The following is a 14,851-nucleotide window of genomic DNA, read 5'->3' as shown; positions in this document are numbered from 1 at the left end:
AGTTGCAGTTTGAAGCTGAAAAGAAATCTGCTATTCAGAGTCGACCCTCTTGCTTGATGTGTTCCAGGGTTTAGATCGTAGCAATTTTTCACAGTCATGGGTGTAGCAACTTTAAGATGGCCAAACATGTGCTTTTCAAGATAAAATTTTCAAATGTATAAAACGCATGTATAGTCAAGCTATGTGTTTTGATATCATCATTAACTGTTTGCAAAAGGTGATACAGCAATCATGACAACATGACATAAACAAACACATTTTGAAGTACTGAGACGATGACTGACAGCAGGGCTGACAAATCAGAGCATCCATTCATTATCAAAACCTTGTGCCAGTCGTCAGAGCTGAATGTCGCTCATGTCGGTTCCATGTGTTCAAACAAACGTGGTCTATGATTTCAAATACGATCCTTGGATTTAATCCATTACTCTTTCACTTTGATGAAGTGTGATATAGGCATCGTTTACACGACAATATTTCAGGTAAAAACGCATCGGTTTTTGGTTATACGATAAAAAGAGTTTCACGTTTACACGGCAATGTTTTGAAAATGATGTCCGTTTACATGGAAACAGCAGAAACGCTGAAAGCCATGTCATTATCATGCGGGGCCACTAGGGATTGCTGCTGTTTCCTTTTGTAATGAAACCACACACACATGCCCACAGAGAACACTACTATTAACATTGACAATGGGAGTACACGGACATTCGTATGGACAGACAACGAAGTTGGATTGCTATCCCGGGTGACTGTCAACTACCAAACTACTACGTCACAAGAGAATATGGAGTGGGAGTCATGACACTCTGGTGGCAACCATTGTTCTTATTGTCTGTCCACTTGTGGACGTGTAAGACAACTATCTACTATGGCCATGGTGCACAAGCACAAGCACTTTCAGAAAAGTTGTGTTTTCCCCCATTTACACAGTGACAGAATAAGAGCCTTTTCAAAAAGTTGCGTTTTCGCCCGTTCCCACGGAGACTGAGAAGGAGTGATTTCGAAAAGGTTTTTTTTTTTTCTTCCCATGTTTCCATGGAGACTGAGTTGAAGCGTTTTTAAAAAGTTGCACCTTGGGAGCCATTTTCAAAAAGTTGCATTTTCAGTGTCTCTGAGCACTATTGTCGCGTAAACGGACACCCAAAACGCAACAAAAGGTTTTAGTTTTCACTTGAAAACGTTGTCAAGTAAACAGGGCTTCAAGCACTGCTGCAGCTTTGACTTCTCTAGTCTCTGCATGTGAATGCTGTGGAGTGGCACTCATAAGTGTTTTGTCAAACATAAAAGAACCAGTTTCACTCACCTTCAATCCGAGGTTCTGACTTTATGTTGAACCTTCCCGTCATGGCCGACATCGACACAGTCATGCTGGGCTTCATTGGATGGGCGTCCGTCTCCATGACGACAAATATCTGAGCAGTGTGAAGAGAGATCTTGTGGAATGACAACGCCAGGGCCCCGATGCTGCCGGCTTCGCCCAGGACGGGAGCCGGATGGTGCGGGTGGGGGTCCGAACGAGAAGGAAAGGTCCTGTGCAGCCCCTTTGCGGGGGACGAGTGAGGGGTGGGGGACGCCGACGGCGGTTTGCTGGAGGTGTCCCATGGGTGATTTGGTAGGACCTTCTTCAGGTAGGCTTTGGCCTGCTCCAGCTTCGTCAGAGTGGGATTGATTTTCAGAGGGCGCGACAGCTCGATGTTTAGCTCGGCTGTGGAGAGACGGACACAGAAAGACAAACACCAAGGAACAAGATGAGAGACAAGAAAGTGTGGAAAAACAGAAAGAAAACACGGTCAGCAAAGCTTGACTAACAGTAACTCTGTGTTTACAGTGTATGAGGGGATTGCTTCAAACAGGGTCTTTTGAGCTCATCCTGCCTTCTGTTTATGAAGTGCTGAAAGATCAAAACAACTTTCAGGAAGCAGAGAGAGCAAAGGTGGGTTATAAAACTATTCCTTTATTGTGGAAACTACAAACCTATCGGCTATCAGAGGTAAACCGAGCAGGACAACTTTAGTTTGTGAAAGGGAGATTCACAGTTTATATTTGTATTGTATTGTATTGTATTCAGTGACAGATCATTTAGTCTTTCTCAATACTGAAGCAAGGGCTTTTAAACTATGTCAAACCACGGATACAAATTGAATAAATTCAAAGTTGGCTGGCTCCCCTCGCTGTATTTAAACTCTGCTCTTGAAATTTGGAAACACACCATAAACTGGACACAATCCATTTGGGGGTTTTAAAACAAAACAGGCTTCATCAGTGCCCCGCTCTGCAAATCTTTAGCTATTGAACCCTTGGGACACTATATGGTACTGTGTCTCGTAAATCAAACTTGGAGCTCTTCGCTTGTCCTGTAATCACCCGGCGTTGCATGCAATGAACTGATAAAGGACAGCTGGGTCCAGGCTGGTTATCTCATTGCAACATCCTGATGTGACATTGCAGAAGAGCAGAGGAGAATCTCTTCTTTATGCCAGCCACATAAATCCGACGCCACTCTCTTCCCGTTCTACCTCTCTCCCGCTCTGCGGTGCACTGCAGCCTTCAAACACTTGACTGGAATTTACAGAGACACATGAATTAACTCAATGCCGTTTTACACCACTTCCATTATCCCATTTTTCCACTTGGTCATGATGATGGGAGAGGGAAGCAGCCGAAAACAAGCGCAGCTGTTTTTCATGGTCTCATCAAGGCCCCAGTGTTTAGAGGCTTTTTAGGGGGTTCAGGCCTCCTGTCGGCCTATTTCCCAGGTAGGCACACTGAATGACAGGAGTGGGAGGCAAGCCAGGAGGCAAGCAAGCGTGCGTGAACCACACACGTGCTCAGTCAGCAAGACTTTGCCCTCGGTGGTTGCTCTCATTTAGTCCGGTGGAAGCGAGGTGCACGGTCAGATGGAGGGATGGCTGGAGAGAGAAGAGCAAGAGGGAAGATAGCAGGAATTTGCTGTGCAATGTAGCTTATCATTTCCACTTGACTTCCCACCAGGACACTTTCCAGAGGTGGAATAAATAGCCCGTTTGCAGCTGTTTGTCCAGGTTCCTCATGTTCTTTCACCCACTCCCCCCCCAGTTCAATGCAGCCCATCTTTCTGCTTCTTCTCTCTTCCTCAGTACTTAGTCTTCTACTTTTTCTTCCACCCACAACCTAATCAACCCCTCCTTCTCGTGGGTAATCACATAAAGATGTCCCTAATCACCCAGTCAGGGCCAGCGTTGCCTGATCCCTGTGCCTGACTCTCACAGAAAGAGCTGGTCCTGATTATCATTTGTCCTCTGCCTCAAAGCTCCTCAGTGCCCGCTCAACCGACCCAGTCCACTCTGGAGTCATCACGATATGGGATTTATCACCTGATGACCCATTTGAAGCTCACCTGGCTGACCGAGCCTCCAAAGACTTGTCCTTTATAAAAGTTTGACTTGACTTTGGAACATTTATCAAAAAATAAATATGCATTTAAAACCAAAAGTGACTGACAACGTGATAAACAATTTATAACTATTGTTTCCTGCACGAAGGAGAATCGACTGTTGGTTGAGGTAAGTCTCACTGCCGGGAATCAGACTGATTCAAATATGGGTCAGACCTCACATCTGAAAATATCCGCCCCAATGGTGCAGATCAAATAGTTTCACTTATCACGACATGGATTGATGGAAAGAGCCATCAGAGTTCAGATAATCAGGAAAAGAAGGTAAATGCCCAGAATGTCTGCACATCATACATTTTTTGGAGGTCCTGTGTAAAGTGTTGTTTCTCTGTGAAGAATAATATGAGTGCTTTCATTTATAAAATAACGATAAATATAAATATATTGCTTGTTGCATGCACATGAGTGATGTAAAGGCATTTTATTGGTTCACACAAATCTTGTTCAAACAAAACATACAGTATTTCAAACTAAAGGGAATATATGACTTGTTTTTTTAAGATTGTTTTTATTATTTTATAACACTCTTAGTGACTGAGAATTGGTGTGAATCGAATGTTTTTCAACAACAGTCTCAATGTGTTTGCTGATGCATGTAACTGTATGAAGAAATCTGTGGTGAGCTGGCCTCATCAGCTTACAGAAACTCAGTCAAAGGTGAAGCATCATAGTTATCTCATGCCTCAGTTTTCTTTCTCCAAAGTAATTATTTAACAATAAAACCTTGTTTGCTGAGAATACCCAGCCTTGTCATCTGACATGTGCAGTAAGGAGCAAAAAAAGATCAAAATTAAAGACTACGTCACATATTTAAGTATTTCTCTGGAAGTTAAGAGGCCGACTTCAGGGAAACATCATAGCACATTACACTGTCAAATGATAACTGTAGAAAGTGTATCTGGATTTTCAAGTGCATGGACTGATCTCTGCAGAGAACTCTGGAAACAAAGCCGGCCACATCATCTGTCCAGCTTTTTCCAACAAGTGATGGAGCACCTTTTTACTGCGGTGGAGCGCTGTCAAGAAAGAGCCTTTTTGCAAAAATCGCATTCAATCACATCACTTGTGTGTTATATGACCACGTGTCAAATATGTCTCTGTCATATTCCAGAGTCACAGAACGAGGGAAGGTGTCCCATGTGATTTTACTGTTCTGGCAAAGAAGACATACAATAAGGACTGTAAACCTTAAAAACACAAAAAAAGAAAAAACATTTAAACAAGTACTTACAAGCCATCACAGACTTGTGGGTTTCATAGACTAATCCGCAAATTCTATATTTATGGGTTCAGATGTAACATGTTACTCTGATATTGGCCTTTCTCAATATATACTGCACAGGATTGAACAGAAATATAAATGTGAGTCTTTTTTAACAATTCCTCAGGAGTGACTGCTGCACTTTGGAGGGCCTTCAGACATAGGCGAGGTTTTAAGAAGGTACAACATTTAAATAATAATAAGAGTTGTGGTGGCACCCTCAGCACGAAGCAAGGCAAGTCAGATTATAGTGTTTTCATTGGAAACACTTTGACTTCAGCCATAAAAGTCACTCAATTCTTTTCGTCTGGAGGCTGTCAGTAGAGGGTCTGCACACAGTACAAGCATCAGACCTGGAGGGTGAGAGGTGGTGTTGGTGTTTGGATACCTTTAAAGAACAGGCTTTAATGTGAACAGGCTGGAGGAATCATAGACTGGCCCTTCTCAGGTGTCAGCCTCTATTAGCGCTGGAGAAAGTCGGAGATCAAGGTCTGTCTGAGGCACATACACACACGTATATATATCTCTGGTCAATGTGGTGAAGGAGATTAAATATTACCCAGGTTACCGTGACTTGTTTCTCGCAAGGTCATGCTTGACGCTGTCCCCACTTTGAACTGGCGTTGGGTGTGTGTATGTGTACAACCACTGAAAAACATTGTTTTCATTCCAACCGCGCCTTTGATTTTTTTTACACTTGAAACTCAACAGCAGAGAATCTATGTCCGACACGAGTGGCAACGCGTCCAATTACACAGGACCTGCATGTGAAAGGTGTACGGATACGTCTGTGTTTGAAAGCGGAGAGAATTTTTTGACGGGTATCTGAAGGAACCCGCTGAAAAAACAGTAAGGCCAATGACACGTACCTCAGATGCCATCTGACTCAAATTAGAGAGGTTCTGGATGGTTCGGAGGGGCACACGCTTGTATACAGCAACTGACAACATTTCTACGAACTCAAAGGTTGATGGGAACCAGGGGCACAGGAGAGTAATGGTTCCAATTTGTTCTAGCTAATCTATCACCTGCTGCTTCGCTACAGAGGGAAGGCTGATCTCTTGTCTAAAAGTGGTAGCAGTTACATTGCTGGACTCGCTCACTGACCCTCTCAGAGTAGATCTGAGTAGGAAAGATGAGAGCAACAAGAGGGACGTGCGTCTGTGTTTTCTGGTCAGTCACTGAAAAAAAGAAAAGGAGAGCAAGAAACATGATGCAAAAACCAAAATTCAAAACCATCCTTGCTGTTTTCCATGTTTGCTGGTCAAGCCTTGAACTCTCCTGGCTCTGAAAAATCTGGCTTCTTGTATGCATCTGCATCAGTGCTGTTTATGTGAGCGTGTGTGATGAGCGGCTGCTGAATGAGGGTCAGCAGTGAAACACCACCCAGTCTACAGTACACATGTTGCAAGTGTTCCCCACTCAGCATCCTTGGGAGGGCAGCTTGGATTGGTCCTGCAGAATAAATGCTGCTGAAATTGCGAGCATATTGCTGTAAACACACGGCAGAGACGTGGCCTCGTGGCGGTCTGCTCTCCGTTTGCGCCTGGTTGAAATAAATCAAATGTGAAGCACTGTCGAATCAAAGCAGAGCCGCCAAACATGATACATACACATAGCGGTGCGCGCACGGCAACATCTACAAAGACACACACACACGCAAATAAACTGTCTATAAAAACAGGGAGACAAATAAATCAAATACTGAACACTCGTCTTTGTCCTTATCTTCCACTCCTTTCTGTTAAATACAGGAATGAGGGGAAATCCAATAACGAAACGTCTCACCTTACACATGATGCCTGATTCATGAGTTGAAAACCTGAAAGTGATTCCTGTTTGTGTCTGTACTGTCTCAACCACGGAAATCAGTGCATTCCAAAAAAATATCCACTGGTGCATGCACTCTGCTGCTCTGTGTAACTGTTTCCTTTGCTCCTCCATCCCTGAAGAGTATAATTATCTCCTCCAGAGAGTCATCTAACTAAACAACACACGCTTGAAACTGTGCATATGTGCGACTGTGTGGTGGAAGGGGTGAAGGAGAACCAGTAGCATGTGTGGTCAATTCTAGATATTTCCAGCAGAGCCTGACCTGGGGCAACCTCAAACGGAGCCTGGATCTCGTCTGAGTCATCCGGGAGGGTGTTTGTTTGTATGCAAAGAGAATGAATCTGATCGACTATGATTGAAGTTTATCCTTCTGAGAGGAGGACGGCTCTGCTGCTCACAAATCCAAGAGGACCACCTGAGTGCACTGAGAAATGAGATGTAACAACAGTACAATAAATATTCTGGTAATACACGAATTTCAAAACATTGAGGACAGTGGAAAATAAAATCGAAACTACACGTACTATTCATCCTCCTGATTCAAACGTCTGTGTTCACTCAAACTTGCTCTCATTTGCTGATTCAACCTACAGGCATAACCATCATATATATAATAAAACTGAGCTGTAATTTGAGAACGCCCGAAACTTTCCAGGTATTTGTTGCAGTTCAAGTCACTTAAGTTCAATGAATAGCTTGAAATGGTATAAAGATAAGTGGTGAACTGTGTTGGACCACTCTGTGCTACCAGACCATCAGTTAAACAGTATTGTATTGCAGAAAGTTGTGTGCCGCTACAAAAATGGCCAGAAAAGGCAATTCATAATGTAATAGAGACAAACCGTCATAAGACTTAGAAAAGCAGGTCTTTCCTACAGAGAGATTCAGAGAAAATGAAGGCGTCAGTGAGTACAGTTTCTGAAACTCTGAACAGGAAGAGGTCTGGCAGACCAAAAGCCACGACAGAATCAGAAGACAAGTTTAGAGAGTTAACTGCTTGTGTGATCGGTGGCTCACAAGACAACAGCGAAATAATGGCCGTAGCCAGAAAGTCTCAGTTTCAGCTGTGAAGCGAAGTCTTGAAGCTGCAGGTTTAATAGGACAAGTAGCAGAAAGCCATTGCTAAGATGTCAGAATAGGCAGAGAGGCTTGTCTTGGCCATGAAACACCACCACTGGACCACTGAAGACTGGAAGAAGGTGTTATGGATTCTTTGGTTCATCAAGCAGGGTCTTTGTATGCCGTTGAGTAAGAGAAAAGATGGTTCCACAGAGTGTGACATCAACAACCCGGAGGAGGAACTGAGATGGTCTAGGGCTGTTCTTCTGGATCCAGGGTCGGTCGCTTGTACTGACTGGGAGGCTCTATGAACCAAAACTACCACAGCATTCTGCAACACCAAGCAATACCATCCGGGATCAGAAATTCATCCTACAGCAAGATAGTGGCCCAACACATGTTAAAATGTTAACCAAGCCTTGCCAAAAGTACATCAGGAGAAAAGAACAAGATGGTGTGCTTGAGTCCTCGGACTTAAACCCGACGCAGCTGCCTTCGGATGAACTGGACAAAAGAGTGAAAGCAAAGTAAACTGCAAGTGCCAAGGGAGCTTCTACAACAGAGCACTGGAGAATTTTCTGAAAAATATTTCATTTCTATTATAAAAAGAATGAGCGTGTTCAGCTGTGATTTCTGCCAAAGATGGCTGATTCGATGAGTCAAAACCTTGGAATCAGTTTATAAACCAAAATGCATTCCAAGATTTCTCCTTCAACCTCCAAGGAACTGGCGTCCGTCCACATATGTGGACACCATTTTGGGTTGCTGAGACCAAAATACAAAATTAGTTTGGGTCTTCAGAGTTGAATTCAAATTGTTTAATTGTTGTATGCTTTCATTTCAAAGTCCAATGATACATTAAACTGAATCATTGTTAATAAATAACTGGAAAAACTAGAATCCTGTAAAATAGGGGTGTCAAACACAAGGCTCGGGGACCAGAACGGGCCAGCCAAAGGCTCCAATCTGAGCCATGAACCGACAAGTAAATTGTAACAATTGCAAAGAAAGCATTGAATTTTCAGGTTCTGGGGAATTTATAAAAACATGCATGGAAAAGGCTCAAAAATACAACAGTTATAATTTTTTTTTTGACATTTCACTGTATTTTGCAAAGCTTATACTCTATGTCACAACAAAGAAAAAAATGTAAGTTAAAGTGTAGTTATTATGACACCATTTTACTGGTCTGGACAACTCGGGATGAAATCGGGGTGTACTTGTTTCCTGAACTAAAATGAGTTTGACATCACCACTCTAAAATGTTTTAACAGCAGTGCATAGCACAATAAAGGTTTATTAGGCAGTAATATGGAATCTACAAGTTTTTAATTTACCTTTTTATTTAGAAGCATGTATTTCTAGAAAAGAACAAAAAATTACTGGAGGAGAAAAGAATCTTAATGGATCATCTTCATGAGACATTTTATTCATATATTGCGTACATCTAAACGTATTTAATACGTGCTGTAATCTGCAAAGAACTGTCAGAAATGCCTTTAAAAAATATATAATTTCTAATGACGAGCTTCACAAATAAGCAACTGTCAGTACATCTCAGTGTAAAACAATCCCTGAAAGTATTAGGACCTTTCAGGTTATCTTTATGCATCTTTAGAGTTAGACTTTCTCAAACTAAACAAAATGTTTAAATGAAATATCTCAGAACTATGGGAGAAACAATCTTTGTTGGAAGTCCTTACCCAAAACCTGTTAAATCACTGTGACATCAGTGTCACATTATTTTAATGTGACACTGATGTTTTCATATAACGAAATGTTGTCTTATAACGGAAAATCATCAACAAGATTCATGTCAAACATAATCTATGTTGCAGTAATTCCAAGAAGCTGTTTCAGCACTGAGAAAAATGTCATTTTTAGGCCTTTTTTTCATGCAAACCTCACCTCTAGGGGCAATCTTCATTCATTCATTCATTTTCTTCCGCTTATCCGTTTCCGGGTCGCGGGGGTGACAGTCTGAGCACCGTCACCCAGATCACAATGCACCATTTAAGAACCTTCCTGCAGGTGGTGAGCCCACGGGAAGGTGGCGCCCGGCGTGGGACACGAACCCACTACCCTGAGATTGTGAGTCTCATGCTCTACCAACTGAGCTAGCCGGGGGACTCTAGGGGCAATCTTTATCTGGGAAAGCGCTCTTGTTGATAGACACTGGTAGTGCATGTCTATATCGTGCGGTTGTTGGGGTGCAGAGAGAGACTCATTGTGTTGTGTGATTCCAGGTGGACGTAGAAGCTAAGAGCTTGGAGGTGACAGCAGGAAGGGATGCATGTGGGGGCAAGGGAGCTATAACGGTTGCTAAACTATCATTAATAACACCTACAGTCCGAGCTTGTGTACAGGCACCGTATGTGTTCATGATTGTATGCATGTGGACAAAGAGACAGCCTATCTGTCAAAGCGTGTCTGTAGTTAGGTATCGCTGTGACTGCATCTGCAACATCTGGCCCGGGTTCAGGGAGCTGAACTCTGAAGGATGTCCTGCGCCTACACACACTGGGAGAGAAACCCTCGCAGGGACAGAAAGGTTGACTCAAAAGCCCACTCACACTTTTGATTCATTGCAGTTGTTTTTGAGGAGGATGTCAACCACACCCTTGGGTCAACAACCTTAGCTTAAAGTTGCTCATATGGATATCATATCAGTCTAAAAATAGAGGACCGAACCCTGTGAAAGGCAAATTCACAGGCGCCCCACACTGCACACGCACAAACACACTGAAATCCACAGGAGCTCGTAGGCCGCGATGTGGCATGAGTTGTAAAAGTTGCTTCCTTCACTAAACATCTGCAGTGTCACTTAGAGCGCTCATCGTGTGCAAACACACAGAAGAAAAGAAGAGCGTGTGTGCGCTCCTGGCCTGTTTGTTTAGCGGGTTTGTGTGTGTGCGCTGGCCCTGCTTTATAGTCGCGGACATTTTCCCTTGAATGCATTTGAAATGTGAAGCGGATGCACTAAATGGTAAGCAGCATGTTGGCGTGAGCGCACTGAAATGTGTGTGTTCCTGATTCCCACCTGGTCCATTGAGGAAATCTTTGATCTGAAGGCAGAGCAGAGGGGGAGGGATGCCCGTTTTACTGTCCACCTCTGCTGCTACTGTCTGCAGCCAAAACACGTTGTAGTCCAGAGACTCTGGCAGAGTCTTTCCTGGGTCTGGACCAGAAGAGGCAGAGGTTCAGAGAAAACAGGAAGGAAACAAAGCAGCAAACAGGATCAAGTAAGAAAATGTGCTTTAAATAAATGTGAAGAACCCATATTGACAGCTCTGTTCGCCTTTCTCTCTGCTGATCTCCCTCACCTAGGCACTTGTAGTCAGAGGCCACACCTCTCAAGGAGACGTCGAACACCGACAGCTCCATCCTTTGCTTACGGTGATGGCAGCTGAGCAGAGCTGACGGCTGCATCACCTGCAGGTACAAAAGAGGCTCCAGCACCTGGTCCCCGGCCCCCCTCCTCCCCGGCTGCCTCACGATGGTAACACCGAGCGCCTGGCGGGCCGAGGAGCGTGTGGGCGTCGGCAGGCCCTCCAGTGAAAGCAGGCTGCGCCTCAGCAGCGGGGAGGCCGGCTGAGAGGTGTTGCTGTTGAGGATGTCATCGGCCGTTAGGCCGGCAAGTGAATCCTGAGCGGGCGGAGCGGGGTCCGGGGTCGGGGAGGCCGAAGCCGGGGGAGACTCGGACATCATCTCCAGCTGGTTGAGCGCACTCTTTCCCACCTGAAGCACACACGGGCCGATCATCAAGCAGAGGGTCAGAGCTTTTGAATGAAAGTCAATGAGACACTGATTTGACTCGAGCATAATGTAATTCCTATTTTAACGCAACAAAGTGCAGCTACTGGTTCACAAACACACAACTCCACAGTGTAAATGTGAGAAGACTGACATTCCTACTATGGCTCTAAAGAGCTTTAAATGCTCATGACAACCATTTATATTCTTCTGCTCTATTTACTGTGGGATACTGTTGAGTGAGTGCCCAGAAGAGCTTCAGTTTGACATCTGCCTGTTACATTAGCTTTTTATTGTTGGAGCACACACACACACACACACACACACACACACACACACACACACACACACACACACACACACACACACACACACACACACACACACACACACACACACACACACACACACACACACACACACACACACACACACACACACACACACACACACACACACACACACACACACAGACAGATATATATGTATTTTAATGTTTTTAAGACACTGGTTAGGAAGGAAACGTCCATGTGGCGTATCGCTCAGTTCAGCTCTAATCATTTAAACTGTATGGAAAATCAGAACGGACTTTCAAATCACAATTGTGAGCTATTAATCTATTTGTACTTATATAACGCCATTCTATATTTGCTTTTTGTGAATGATATATAAAGATAAGAGTCATTTCACCTTATCCTCTGAGTCCTTCCTCTCCGGTGTGCTGGGGGTGTCTGACAGGGGGGGGAGAGCTTTAGTGTGACTGGAGCAAGCGTAGGTCATGAGAGAAAGCCTGCTGGCGGTAAGAAAGATGTCAAAAGGGATGAAACTGAGGTTCTTGGTGATGGTGGACTTGTGGGAGGGCCGAGCGATGCAGTGGTGGCTGGCTCCGCTCTGCTGCTCGATCTGGACGATGCGGATGCGAGCGCTGTCGCTGCCGAAGCCGCTGTCAGGCCCGGTGCCACTGTGACGCGACGAAGACTCAGCCGCCGCCGCACTGCTGCGTGTTCCACGCTTTCGCTCATGTCGACGCACCTGAATGCAAAAATAATGGATGGTATTACTATACTATACCAAAATGCTGAGGATGGCTGCAACTGGAGAGAACAGGTTTAGTACTAGTACTAGTAGTACCGGTGCTAGTTCTACTGAATTTCTCCATTTTAGGTTAATAAAGTCAGATCTTATCTCATCTCATCTTGTATTTGTGGATAATTCGATTATTATTTTGTTCAGAGTATAAATCAGGTTTTTTGAGGTGAAATAAGTCTGAACATCTGAGGTCCTCTAATTTTGAGGCTCTGATACAAGAGTGTCAATGTCATTTTACTTCAGGGGCCACTTTTATTTATTTTACCGATTGTTTTTGTTTAGGTGTGGTTTCCCTCTCTGTATCATATCTGTTATTGCCCTGTTGTATCAGTTTTACTTATATTTCGAATGACTTTATTTCAGTTTTATCTTTCTTTCAGTTTTTATCTTTTGTGATCTTCATCTGTGAAAGGTGCTAAATAAACAAATTCTACTTATTTACTTACTTACAATTGGATCTAAAGTTTGCAGGACCATTAAATATATAGATTCTAATCTATAAATAACCAGAACTCTAAATCTCTGCTTTTGTTTTACTGCAACAAAATATTTGTATATTATGAAGAAGTTCATGTTTTTTAACAACAAATGACAAACCTGAAATTTGAATTGAAAAACTGCATGTGCTTTACAACTTAGGGGTCACGATGGCTTTATATTAAACTATTTACATTGTCAAAGCTGTAAAATTGGCCACATGTTGCTGGAACTCAAAAATATAGCAGCCTACTTCATTTTATGATTAGTACAACCTTTCCAAATCTATTGATGATCTTTAACGTAGACACATTTCTCCGTCTGTGCAGGAATCCAGATCACCTGAACTGACTCGCCACATGAAACAGACTCAAGTGGAAAGAAATTAGGTTATTCCCCTGGTGGTCAAATAAATATATTGCAATAAATGGGAGGACGCTGCACTACCAGAGGAGCCAGAGCATGAGAACTACGACAGCAGAAAATGTGTGTGAGGACACTGGAGAATATTTATGACCAGAAAACATCAGTGGAGTCCTTTAAGCGAGTGTTTGCACACTCATGTGTCCATGGACATGCTTTGTACCCAGAAGTAGAAGTTTAATTCAATGTGATTTCATTATTATATTGCAAACTAAAATCCATGCCTTGATTAAAACAGGATTGTGTCTCCAATGGAAGGAGGTTGATGTTATATTAAGACCAATAGAATGTTGTATAGCTTGTTAATGGTTATGGTTGATTTTTGTATATGGTTGAAAAGCAGAGGTGAAATGAATACAGGCATTATTACTGTATTTAAATTCTGCTTTGAGCAGATTTCTAAATCCATTATGCCTGGTTGAAAACATTTCCTTCAGTATAGTGACAAGACTAATTCGTGTGAATTCACCAAATATTAGGATTTCTGATTTTCCTCTATGGCTGAAAGCTTTTGAGGGACACTTACACTTATTGTATGAGATGCTGTATAAAACAAAGTTAAAATTTTCCCAAAGTGTAAAGATGTAATAATAATAATAATGCTCATAAAGATTAAGTGTACTCTATTATATACTATTATAGCAACATCTGGCTCCATCACCAGCAGCAGTGCTTATCTATGACTGTAAGTTACTGTGTCTGTACATGAATTAAAAAGCCACCAGTTTCAGTCTGTAGTTGATATTTATCAAATTTAATTTCACTGAAACTTTAGAGTCTTATTAAAAATGAAAGCAAGAACATGCAATCACACATAAAAGATTTAAAGCAACAGCATACTACCCATAAATATAGAAGAGAAACATACTTTTTTAAATTCTTTACATGATATGTTTGTACTTTTCCCACTATGATATCTGTTAAACACAGGAAACATACATTTTTGACAAGACAAATTCAAAAGTATTCAGCATTTTATTGTGGGTTTGTTAGATCTCTTTAACCATCCATCCATTTTCTTCCGCTTATCCGTTTCCGGGTCGCGGGGGTGACAGTCAGAGCACTGTCACCCAGATCACATAGCACCGATTTAAGAACCTTCCTGCAGGTGGTGAGCCCACGGGAAGGTGGCGATCTGGTAGATCTCTTTAACTTAAAACATTAATATGAAAACTGACGATAATATTACCCATAGTCCTGTTACTGAGTAAACTCATTCAAGACGTAAAACACCTTCGTAAAGATAAATTACTCTGTATTAAAACCAATTGCCTCATTCTAAACTAAACCATGTTACCGGGGCGATAAGGGAATCGAATTACACTGGATTACAGTTTTTCTTTTTCCTGACTCCTTGAAAATTGCTACATTTGCTTCCCGTGGCTTCAGAAGAAGATGCAAACCAAAAAATAACTCATTTGATTGAAACCATGGACAAGTTGACCAAAGAAGAAAAGCATCGTACAGCCGCAGAGACATTAAAGGCCTGCTCTGGGACTTTTCCTGTGGCCTAAAAATCA

The 14,851-nt window shown here is 42.7% G+C and overlaps 1 protein-coding gene across 1 annotated transcript in view; it reads right to left on the bottom strand.

The window, feature by feature from the left end:
- The window catches only part of vps13b (vacuolar protein sorting 13 homolog B), a 372,358-nt gene that overhangs the window by 86,542 nt on the left and 270,965 nt on the right, over nt 1–14,851 (bottom strand). Inside the window, 4 exon segments of the mRNA XM_080472571.1 lie at nt 1,307–1,708; nt 10,630–10,767; nt 10,913–11,327; nt 12,033–12,374. Of these exon segments, the coding sequence (XP_080328697.1) occupies nt 1,307–1,708; nt 10,630–10,767; nt 10,913–11,327; nt 12,033–12,374 (1,297 nt within the window).

Source organism: Lipophrys pholis (assembly GCF_963383615.2).
Source record: "Lipophrys pholis genome assembly, chromosome: 9".
Classification (NCBI taxonomy): Eukaryota; Metazoa; Chordata; class Actinopteri; order Blenniiformes; family Blenniidae; genus Lipophrys; species Lipophrys pholis.
The sequence above is the reverse complement of the archived record's forward strand: the minus strand, read 5'-3'. Positions and strand labels throughout refer to the sequence as shown.